This window comes from Leptinotarsa decemlineata, unplaced genomic scaffold (assembly GCF_025532065.1).
Source record: "Leptinotarsa decemlineata unplaced genomic scaffold, Ldec_3_MD MMD2_tig00002974_RagTag_RagTag, whole genome shotgun sequence".
In the NCBI taxonomy this organism is placed as follows: Eukaryota; Metazoa; Arthropoda; class Insecta; order Coleoptera; family Chrysomelidae; genus Leptinotarsa; species Leptinotarsa decemlineata.
This window is the reverse complement of record NW_027412578.1, coordinates 13,319,658-13,330,777: the sequence shown is the minus strand read 5'-3', so window position 1 is coordinate 13,330,777 and position 11,120 is coordinate 13,319,658. Positions and strand designations below refer to the sequence as shown.

The window sequence follows — 11,120 nt, the reverse complement described above, 5'->3', positions numbered from 1 at the left end:
TTAAAGTATGCCTAAATATATCACTGGTTTCTTATGGCACAGATTGGCTTATGGTTCAAAGTATGAATGCTGATTGAATAAATATTGTGAAATTATCTTGAAATTGGATGTTAAGTGTCCTTTTACGCAAACTGTATATATGTTATACACAATAAGTATAAATTGTGATAACGTTAGTGTATCAGAATACTATTTCGAACATAATGTCAAGTATAAAATAATACGGGTCAATTTTCATTAGATCATTCAGGAGGGCCGAAAAGTGGGTAACCTATAGCTTTTGGCAAAACATCGATTATTGCCATAAGGTACCGTATGTATTCTGTGATCATGACACTATATATATAGTCTTGTATTAGCAATTCTCTACATTATAATCTGAATACCAGACGTACGAAATTGAATGGACTGAAAAATAAGTTATATGCCATCAAAGTTATATCTAGCTCTTCATAATTGAATATTGAAAGCTCATTATAACTAAAGGTTGTAGAAACCAAAACTGACCTGCTTCAAAACTGATCATATGATTGGTCCTGAAAAAAGTTTCGCGTTCGCCTAGCGGTCTAGTAATATCTTCCAAATAACAAATTATAACCGTCAACAATAGTTCTGAAACAGCCACTTCGAGAGCCAATTTCAATTACAATAATTATGATTATTACAAAGTAATATTTCGTGGAAATATTGGAAGAAAATGCTACTTTGATCTTTTCTTTATTTTCCTTGAATTTTGCGCTGCCACCTTGCGGCGATAAAGGAGTTAAAAAGATTGATAGTGACGTCTGTGGTGACGTCGTGGAGCCTACGAAGGCTAAAAGATTTGAATTTTATGAAGTTAGGTTAAGTTGTATAGACGACTGGGCAGATAAATATATTTGAGAATTTACTTTAAATGACAAAAAGGTACATTTGAATTGAGTGCATATTGTATTCTGATTGAAACCGAAGAAATAAAAATCTTAAATTCTAGTTTTTTACAGTCTGACAGCATGGCTAACCTAATCGAGGATATCCTGAAGTATTTATCAGAAAACCAGAGTGTCAATACATTGAAATATGCCCAACTCTACAATGAAGACCACCAAAAAGTCATAGGAGCCCTAAAGAGTATTCAGGCCCACGGCGATTTGGTAGTGGCCGAACCTATTAGTGAGACTAAAATTGAACTTACAGAAGAAGGAAAACTTGTAGCAGAAAAAGGTTCCCGAAATGTCCTGTTCACATTTATTACCAAATGTTACCTCCCAATTTTAGATGTTTTTTTGAATATGTGGTGTCTTTGCTAAAGTTCAATCCAATCTCTCATTAACAAGAAACTCATGCATGGACTTGAATTTTAATAGCCGTATATATTTCTTTGAAAATATTTTGGTTCTATTTCAGGAAGCCATGAAGCCAATATTTATAAATCTGTGCCTGAAGATGGTATAGAGCAGTCCAAGTTGATGGGTCTTCCCAACGCCAAGGTAGGTTTTAGCAAAGCAATGTCGGTTGGGTGGATAATTGTCGATAAGAGTGTCAAACCACCTCTCGTCAAAAGAAAAATACCTGAGATAGTTGATACCGTTCAAAATCATCTCGATCTTATCAGGACCGGTGATGCCTCAAAAATCACTGATAAAGAAAAACAAGAGTATAAGAAACGAAAACTCATTCAAGAAGTCATCATAAAAAGCTTCAATCTGACGAAAGGTCCGGAATTCTCATTGACTCTAACCAAACTTGAAACGGATCTAAACACCGACATGCTCTCATCTGGAAGTTGGAAGACGCTCAAATTCAAAGAGTATAACTTCGATGCCATGGGAGTCGCCCCCGAGTGTGGCTATTTGCATCCGTTACTGAAAGTACGAGCAGAGTTCAGGCAGATTTTCTTGGAAATGGGTTTCGCCGAAATGCCCACCAATAATTACATTGAGAACTCTTTCTGGAACTTCGATAGTCTGTTCCAGCCACAACAGCATCCTGCTCGAGATGCTCATGATACTTTCTTCATTTCGGACCCAAAAATAAGTACTAAGTTTCCCCAGGATTATTTGGAGAGGGTGAAGAAAGTCCATAGTAAAGGAGGATATGGATCTTTGGGGTAAGAACTTAATGACAAATAATTTTACCAGATTTTAAGTAAAAACTTATTGAAAATTTATATTGGCCAAACAGGAATGCCTTTTATCCAAAGAACACAAGACCATAGAAGTAGTTTCTTGAATGTGGAGACTAATTCCATATTTGCAAACTATCTTTTGACAGGAGAGCACAACTACGACTTATTACATTTTGAAGAGAAAGGTTTGACATACAATATTTTGGAATGCATCAAAATTATTATATTCAAAAATTCAGAAAATTAACTGATTGACCAAAGAGAATTGAATTCTTTACCTCGTTTCAATCTGTTTTCTAATGTGAAAATTGGTAATTAGTTTATTACATGTACATTCAATGAGTTTGTCAAAATTTTCTTTTACAATGTTCAAATTTTCAATTAATTTTTACCTATACATATACCAAATTGTTACTCATTACATAGGTAGAAGGTCATATGATCCAAATTGTTATTCAAAACACAAATTAAGTAGAATTTAGTCAATATGAAAACGCTTGGGACAGTTATTGTATAGTGATATACGTGTTGCAATTTTGTAAACTGTGAAGTATCACAAAGTCAAATTTAAAACAATCCACATTTGTAGCTATGGCTATGACTGGAAAATCGAAGAGGCTCAGAAAAATATTCTGAGAACCCACACGACGGCGGTGAGCGCTAGGATGTTGTACAAGGTGGCCCAACAAAAGGAGTTCAAACCTGTGAAGTTGTTCAGCATCGACAAGGTCTTCCGTAACGAGACTCTGGACGCAACTCATCTTGCCGAGTTTCATCAGGTAGAGGGCGTCATCGCAGACTTCAATTTGACCCTGGGGGATTTGATTGGGGTGTTCACGGAGTTCTTCAAGAAGTTAGGTTTGTATAATAACGACAATAATAATATCTCATATTGTTACTACCAGTTCATCATTTAATTTCAATTAAAATTTTAATCAGCACATTGTAACAGAATGAGAGAATTTCACATTAGCATATTTTTTCTCCCACACTCTAAATGAGTACAGACTTGTTTTGTGCAGTGAGAAAAAACAGCGAAAAGTGAATACATAGACAAAAATTAAAAGGAGGAGGAAGATTAAAAAAAGAAAACTATTTACAATATAAAAATTGAAAATTACTGATGATAATATTACTGATAACAAGGCAAACATTAGAAAATTTTATATTAGCATATTAATACAACAATAAAAATAAATATAGTTAAAAAAACTGAAAAATACGCTTTTAAAGAACATCGACTTGAAAAGTTAAAATTAACTTTTTCTTTAAAATAAGCTTAAAACGATAAGGAACGAAAAATACTAATATTATTGTGAAAAAAGCGAATGGCGCTTGATATACAAAAAATATGGCACCGCTCATGCTTTTTTCACAATAAAACTAGTATTTTTCGTTCATATTTTCAACTTTTTAGTTCGATGTTCTTTAAAAGCGTGTTTTTCAGTTTTTCAAACTATATTAATTTTTCATTTTTTAGTTTCGTATGCTATAAAAGCGGGTTTTTTAGTCTTTTCAAACTATATTTATTTTGTATAAACTTTGGGATCAATCAGCCGTATATTGTTTAGAAAAATTACCATAGATATTTTCCGATTCCGGAGAGGGATCCTGAAAATCAGCTAATAAAAAAAATACTTTTTCCAAATGAAGAAATACATGTAAATTGAGTTCGAATTATATCAGCGCCATCTGCCCGCGAATAGATCAAGCAATAATGCCAATATATCAAGGAGATTATATACAGCGCCATCTGTCCGCGAATAGATTAAGCAATAATGTCGATATATCAAGAAGGTTATGTACAGTGCCGTCTGTCCGCGAATAGATCAAGCAATAATGTCGATTCTTCTGTCAAATACAGATCCCAAACTTGAGAGAGTTACAGGCAAACAAACAAACATGCATGCATACATACAGGTGAAGCTAATAAAAGCGTGATTAAAATAGAGGGTGAGAAGGTACAAAGTGGGGACACATTATAATAAAAAATAAAGTTGTGTGAGTCAAAATTTAACAGTGTAGTTGTTAGGGTAATAAGTTGGTAACTGATAATTTTATAGATTTTGTGATTTTCAAGAAGTCCTTGTAATTATTATAAATGAATAGTTCAGTGGCAGAGGTGAATTTCTTGATGTTAGTACATTTTCGAATGGCAAGGTGTAATAGATTATGAGCTTTAGCTTGAATATATGTCACAAAGCGATGACTAATGTTCTTGTAGTTGAGTGATGTAACTGTAACTGGTTTAATGTGCCCCATGTGTCGTAACCATGATTGAAACTTTGCTTGATCTCTTTAATGACGTCAATAAAAACACTTTTGTCTAATTTTCCACTAGTTAACAGTTGAATCTTCCTCTTGAAGATGATCACTTGGTGTTTGGCGTTTGGAAAAAACTCCAGTAATATTCATTACTACACCAAAGGATCCAAACAGTGCATCACAAATCTCTGCGATGTTTTTATTCAGATTAGTAATGTTAATATTCTGCATTATCGGTAGAAAAAACTATATAGTGTTTTTTCTCAACATTCTGTGATAGCTGAAAAGCATTAAGCCCATTCATAATTATCTTTATTTCTCTCTGGACATGTAATTTAGCTCGTGACCAGGTATCACTCTCAAATATGATTACAGTGTCATCAGCTTCGGAAACAATTTCGGCATTTGACAGTGAAAGCATTGAATTGATGTAGAGTAAAAAAAGTATAGGTCCCAGCACCGTTCCTTGAGGAACTCCTATTTTGACAGTAGTTGCAACAGTTAGCAAGTCATATTATCATATTATTAGTTTTATGCTATCAATTTTATTTCTAGTCCAAGAAAACAGTTACTTTAGACGTTATTCCTTTGTTTTTAAGGTATTACACAGCTGGAATTCAAGCCGGCTTACAACCCTTACACAGAGCCCAGCATGGAGATTTTCTGCTTTCATCCGGGTTTGGGAAAATGGATAGAAATCGGTAATTCTGGTATATTCCGTCCAGAAATGTTGTTGCCCATGGGTTTGCCGGAGGAAGTGACCGTCATAGCTTGGGGGCTGTCGTTGGAAAGGCCTACCATGATCAAGTACGGATTCAATAATATTCGGGATTTGGTTGGTCCGAGGGTCGATCTGGAGATGGTGCAGAGGAGTCCTATATGCCGGTTGAACAAGTAGTTTGCTTGATCTACTTGAAATTATCTACGTTTCAAAGTGATTGAAGTCTTATAAGTTATTGCAAATTAAACTTTTGTAAAAGAAGTGTGTTGTTTATTTGAGTGAGATGGAACGGTAGCCTGGTGGGATTACGTAGGTGGTTTGTGTGTGAACCGGTGGTTTGAACCGCAAGGCCGGGTGATCGATTTTCACTTCCTATCCTCCAACCCTTGTTAGGCATCACACGTTGAAAGGTAAGACCTCATTAGTCCTTAGCTCGCACAAGTTTCTACTTCTAAGAGTTGTCGTTCGTAGGAGGGCGGCAGTTAGTTGAAGGAAAAACAGATTTTAACATATTCAACAGAAGATAATATGTGAATCACCAAAATGGAGTAGGTTGCTATGGTTTTTGAGATTCAGTTTTAAATAGAGATAACCTTTTAACATAACCAGGGTTATTGATTGAAAAAACACAATCTGCTTTATTTGGTCACATTTTTTTATTTTTGAAGGTTCATGTCTTTCTAAAAAAGTCGCTGGAAGGCACATTTGGACAATACGGTAGACTAACTGAGAACGACAACGCCATCTATGGCATCGAAAGATAACTAAGTTCTCGAGTATCAAAGATAAACGATGTTGACGAGATTCGTCTTCAGTCTTTTGCTGCGGCTTTCACTACCAGGCAACTTACTGAAAACCAAAGCCCAAACACATCGCATTTATAATTCAACGCCACAGTGGTGTTAGGTTGAACCACAAATGCATTTTTGAACTCAATTGTCCTTAAAAGTCAAGCCTGCGTAAGTAAGGGCGATGATTATCCCCTAACGCCATCTATGGGATTGACAGAGAACTCAATCTTCGTATATGGTTTTCCCAATGTGTTTTGTCCATTTCAGACCACTTTTCTACATGCCAAAGAATGAGCTACAGAAGTAAAAGGGTTCAAAGGCTAGTAAAATAAGCTACAACTCATTTATTTTCTGTATTTACTATATAAAAGGCAATTTTATGGCTTGGCAGTGTTTTAGAAAAGTTACAAAAAGAGTGAATGTCTTTTAGTTTGGTCGATGGTTGGATTTCATTTTGTGGAAAATGTTATAGAGATAGTATACAATGTTTGCTGCAAGAATAAAATTAGAAACAACATTGTTCAGAGACAAATTCATAGGAAGAGATATGATTTTTTGGTAACTGTGTGAAAGCTATTTTACGGGTTTTTTGGCCGTAGTCTGCAGGTTTTTGCCTGACGTTTCGTCTACTACTGCGCCAGACATCAAAGGTGATGTAGTAACAGCCGTAGTGCCCGAGTTGTTCCCGTTCTGAACCCGGTAACTACGATGGTGGTATTTGATTCCGGTGGGCGTGGCTCAGTTTCTTTTAGTTGGATTACCTCACCTTGTTTGTGTACCTTCAAGGACAGGTAGCTAGATTTTATGAATGTTAATTTTATATTGAAACTATACCTGTTTTTAAATTTCTATTTTCTGTCTATATACTCTTGGATAGTAATAGTATTAATAGTAATAGTAAAATTCTTATCCAAGAATATATATACAGGCAATAAGAATTCAAAAACTCAGGGATAATTTTAATAGACAAAAATGAACATTAATTAAATCTGGCTACCTGTTCTTATTGGTACACAAACAAGGTCAGGTAACCCAATTAAGAGAAACCAAGTCCACTAATAATAATAATGTAAAACTAGAGTCGAATACCGGCTTCGTAGTTTCTGCGTTGGGAAAAACAGGAACAAACAACAACTGTAGCACTAACTAACTCGCACATCACGACCGTTACCTCATTGCCTTTGATAATGTCTACCGCAGTAGTAGACGAAACATCAGGCATAAAACCTGCAGACCATGGCTAAAAAACCCGTAAATATCTTTCTCCGGCTATGAAAATTTACATTCTTTTATTTTTGGATAGTTCATCACACATGCCACAAAGAGAAAGATACAAATTTTATACCAAAACAAATTGGACAGAAATGTTTGGTTGCTTTTAATAATATACAGATTGATTATAAAAAAATTTGAAGGAAATATCGAGGCGAATATAACATTTTTCCATAGTCTTTCGTTAATGTTTATTTTTGAGCAATTGAAAGATGTGATCACAAATTCCACGATCTTTGCTTGAAACTTCTGCAGGTATTATAGTGATGATACCAGAAAAATTGTTATAAACATCCATATAAAATTATAAATAACAATAATTCTCACTATTATTATTATTATTTCTATTACTTCTTGTTGAAACTGACATATTTTGTTGAGTTGTAGAAACTATAACTAATGGCAACATAAAATTATCTAAATGAGTATACTTTTCCTTTCGACTCATGCAAATGTTTTCGAATGTTTACAACATACCTATTGAACTCAACTAAAACTTTTAGAAACATTCGAAAGCCCTTGCACACTTCTCCGAACTCTAAACATAAATAACACTAAATCACAGACGAACAAATCCACGCTTGAGTTTCTGTTACCTAAACAAGTCCTTGTATTTCAAAAAAATATCCTGTAACCTAGAAACAGACCCCAGAGTGCTAGCCTTAGTCCCCAAACACATACTTTTTTGGCTCAAATCCAACCGACTATCGCACTTCACCGAATGAAACACGTGAATTAATCCCGGGTCCGCTACCCTGAAGATTTTGAGGTTAGATCTAACGGCGTTATCGAAAAACGTCACGTCCTCATACCCCCACCCTGAGATCATCAAGTTGAAGCCCCCCAACGACAAGTAATCGCTCTTGTAGAGACTCACTATGCCGAAACCAAACTGCCTCCAGAAGCCGGACTGTTCGTTGATGATATCCGGGGTAAACTCCGAGTAATCGGCCCCTAGGTAGGACCTGTTCAACAACCCGGGGTTGTACAGGCTGTAAACTATCGGAAAGTACACCTGCTTGTTCAACACCGTGTTCCTGCGTATCCTCTGCAGGCTCTGCTTGTCAAAAACCATGTCGACGTCGATGAACAGCATTAGGCTCTCCTCGCTGAGTTCGTTGACCCCTAGCTGCAAGGCTTTGCCTCTGGAGAAAGTCTCATTGGAGAGCACGACCCTGATAGGGCTATCGGGGTACCTTGTCGTCAGACCCCTCACTAGTTCGGAGCTCAAGCGATGATCCTCGGGAGAGTCTTCGTTCTTGAACAGAACGATGAACAGCCTCGTGTTTTCTCGGTCCGTCAAGCAGACTTGTTCGTACATGTTCATGAACCTCTTGAAGATGTTGAATCGGCCACTCAGGGGGAGGATGAAGTTGATCAAGGTCTCGGTGGAGCTGTTGTGGTAACTGAAGATTGGTTGGAGTTGCTCGGTGATTTTCGAGAAGAGTTGGTTTACTATTTGCTTGTGGACTGGTAAAGATTCCGTGCTGACTAGACTTTGGGTGGTGTTTGGGCGGTAGTCCACTTCTCGGATGAAGATTCCTGTAAAAAATACAGATGTAATCCTTTACTATTCATTGAAGTCGGAATATAACAGAAGTCCGAGTTTAAGGTCAGGATTTATCGAAATTCAGAGTTAGAATTGGAATTTATTGAAATTCTAATTTTGAGGTAGGAATTTAACAAAATTCCAGTCCGAGTTTGAAGTCGGAATTCATCAAAATTCACAGTGTAAAGTTGAAATTTATCAAAATTCTAATTTTAAAGTCGGAATATAACAAAAGTCTGAGTTTAAGATCAGGATTTATCGAAATTCAGAGTTCAAAGATGGAATTTATCAAAATTCTAAGTTTTTTAAGTCGGAATTCAACAAAATTCCAAAATTTAAGTCGGAATATAACAGAAGTCCGAGTTTAAGGTCGGATTTATCAAAATTCAGAGTTAGAATTGCAATTTATTGAAATTATAAGTTCAAGGTAGGAATTAACAAAATTCCAGTCCGAATTTGAAGTCGGAATTCATCAAAATACCACAGTTTAAAGTTGAAGTTTATCAACATTCTAAGTTTAAAGTCGGAATTTAAGAAAATTACAAATTTTAAGTCGGAATATAACAAACGTATGAGTTTAAGGTAAGGATTTTTCGAAATTCAGAGTTTAAAGATGGAATTTATTAAAATTCCAAGTTTTTAAAGTCGGAATTTAACAAAATTCCAAAATTTAAGTCGGAATATAACAAAAGTCCGAGTTTAAGGTCAGATTTATTGAAATTCAGAGTTAGAATTGGAATTTATTGAAATTCTAAGTTTAAGGTGGGAATTTAACAAAACTCCAGTCCGAGTGTAAAGTTGAAGTTTATAAAAATTCCAAGTTTAAAGTCGAAATTTAACAAAATTCCAAATTTTAAGTCGGAATATAACAAAAATTTGAGTTTAAGGCCAGGATTTATCGAAATTCAAAGTTTAGAGTTGGAATTTATATCAAAATTCTAAGGTCAACGTAGGAATTCAAGAAAATTCCAAAATTACAGTCGGAAATTAACAAAATAATGCCATTAAATTTCAATCTCGATATATTGTTTGAGTCGTAATTTAACAAAGTCCGAGTTTGAGGTCAGAATTCATTAAAATTCAGAGTTTAAAGTTGGAATTTATTGAAATTCTAAGTTCAAAGTGAAAATTCAACGAAAGTCCGAGTTCAGAGTCTCAGTTTATTAAAATTCCTAGTCAAAATTTAACAAAACTATTATTATCGAGTTCAAGTTCAATCCCGAAATATTGTTAGATTCTTACTTTCAACTCGATGTTTCATATACTTCCGATAAACTCGAAATTTAATGAAATTCTGAACACAAATCCGGAACTTCATTGTTTAGTGAATTTATCATACTATATCGTATGACATCGTATTTTGGATGAAGTTATAAACAAGTGAACATGAAATAATCACAAAAAACTTGTTAAAAAAAGAAGATAAGTTGGGATGGAAGCTATCATAGTAGCTTCATCTTTTTTCAGTATTAAACAATTACAGGTTATTTACGAAGTATTAGAAAAACTACAGGTCTTCAAGGATAAGTTGAGGAAACAGTTAATTACTACCCTACTCCGACACTAGTTCTAGTATTTTCTGGGAATCATTACCTGAGAATGTTTGTTGCACATACGCATGCCTTCTCACTTGCACAGTCATCTTGTGCCCTCTGTACTTCCGATATACTAACAGAAGATCCAGAATAAGGTCCACCCCGTACACGGGATTCACCCTCCAATATCCATACAGGATATCTTTGAAGTCTATTACTCTCCCTCTTTGCTTCGAATATGAATTGACGAGTTCCATGATCTGAAAATAATTGAGAATCGAAATCAAGTTGATATATATTTTGTTTGCCAAACAAAAATTAAAAAGAAGGTTTCGTTATTTTTTCTTTTTTGTATACTCACCTCCCTCACGACATCACCTAACCCTTCCTTCAAGGAAGACCCGATTCTTCTCCTAGGATTGAGGTCTCTGTGCGAGTACAAGTTTTTCGAAATCATTTCCCACTCCAAAACGTCTTCTAACCTATGCGGAGTGTATCTGTTCAAACTTGTCGGCACACCTAAAACAACCGGGATAAACGTCAAACGTTATTGGCCCCAGAACGTTACCTTGCGGTACTCTTTTAGCAAATATGTTTGTTCAAGTGACTGTGATTTTTTTGAAATTGGAACCTACCCAGTGTGTTCGTGTCGCCAAGATAACCTGGAGATCCTCGACGTATAGGAAAGAGTGGAAGATCCGGAACGATTTGCGCTTTATCTAAGCTGCTGATTCGATGGCCTAGTTCCTGCATCGAGATTGCTATGTCGCGATGGAGCAGAAGGTTTTCCTGCAGATGTTTTTGTACCTTCAATCCCTGAAAATAAAATGATTGTATTGCGGGAAGGAAGTTCAATTAGCACAGCAATACGTAAAACACG

The 11,120-nt window shown here is 35.5% G+C and overlaps 2 protein-coding genes across 4 annotated transcripts in view; one reads left to right on the top strand and one right to left on the bottom strand.

The window, feature by feature from the left end:
• Positions 1-760: 760 nt before the first annotated feature.
• Positions 761-5,354, top strand: alpha-PheRS (phenylalanine--tRNA ligase alpha subunit). Of its 2 annotated transcripts, none has more exons than XM_023165954.2 (5): positions 761-906; positions 984-1,203; positions 1,387-2,089; positions 2,697-2,965; positions 4,972-5,354. In XM_023165954.2, exons 2-5 carry the CDS (start codon positions 993-995, stop codon positions 5,268-5,270), a joined length of 1,482 nt encoding a protein of 493 aa, XP_023021722.1. In that variant the 5' UTR covers positions 761-906; positions 984-992; the 3' UTR covers positions 5,271-5,354. The 2 variants fall into 2 exon arrangements, with proteins under 2 accessions (XP_023021722.1, XP_023021720.1); XM_023165952.2 differs by having other exon boundaries at positions 763-906; positions 974-1,203.
• Positions 5,355-6,222: 868 nt separating this feature from the next.
• Positions 6,223-11,120, bottom strand: part of Chsy (Chondroitin sulfate synthase) — a 62,217-nt gene continuing 57,319 nt past the window's right edge. For both annotated transcript variants that reach the window (XM_074177530.1, XM_074177531.1), the window contains exons 5-8: positions 10,876-11,056; positions 10,602-10,759; positions 10,299-10,500; positions 6,223-8,698 (exon numbers count right to left, since the gene is read on the bottom strand). In XM_074177530.1, the coding sequence (XP_074033631.1) occupies positions 7,749-8,698; positions 10,299-10,500; positions 10,602-10,759; positions 10,876-11,056 (1,491 nt within the window). In that variant the 3' untranslated portion in view covers positions 6,223-7,748. The remainder of the gene's footprint in view (positions 8,699-10,298; positions 10,501-10,601; positions 10,760-10,875; positions 11,057-11,120) is intronic.

Excerpts from the sequence above, each read along its gene's own strand:
- alpha-PheRS (XM_023165952.2), top strand. Across the intron at positions 1,204-1,386 it reads AAAACTTGTAGCAGAAAAAG|GAAGCCATGAAGCCAATATT; the intron begins GTTCCCGAAATG and ends GTTCTATTTCAG. Across the intron at positions 2,090-2,696 it reads GGAGGATATGGATCTTTGGG|CTATGGCTATGACTGGAAAA; the intron begins GTAAGAACTTAA and ends CCACATTTGTAG.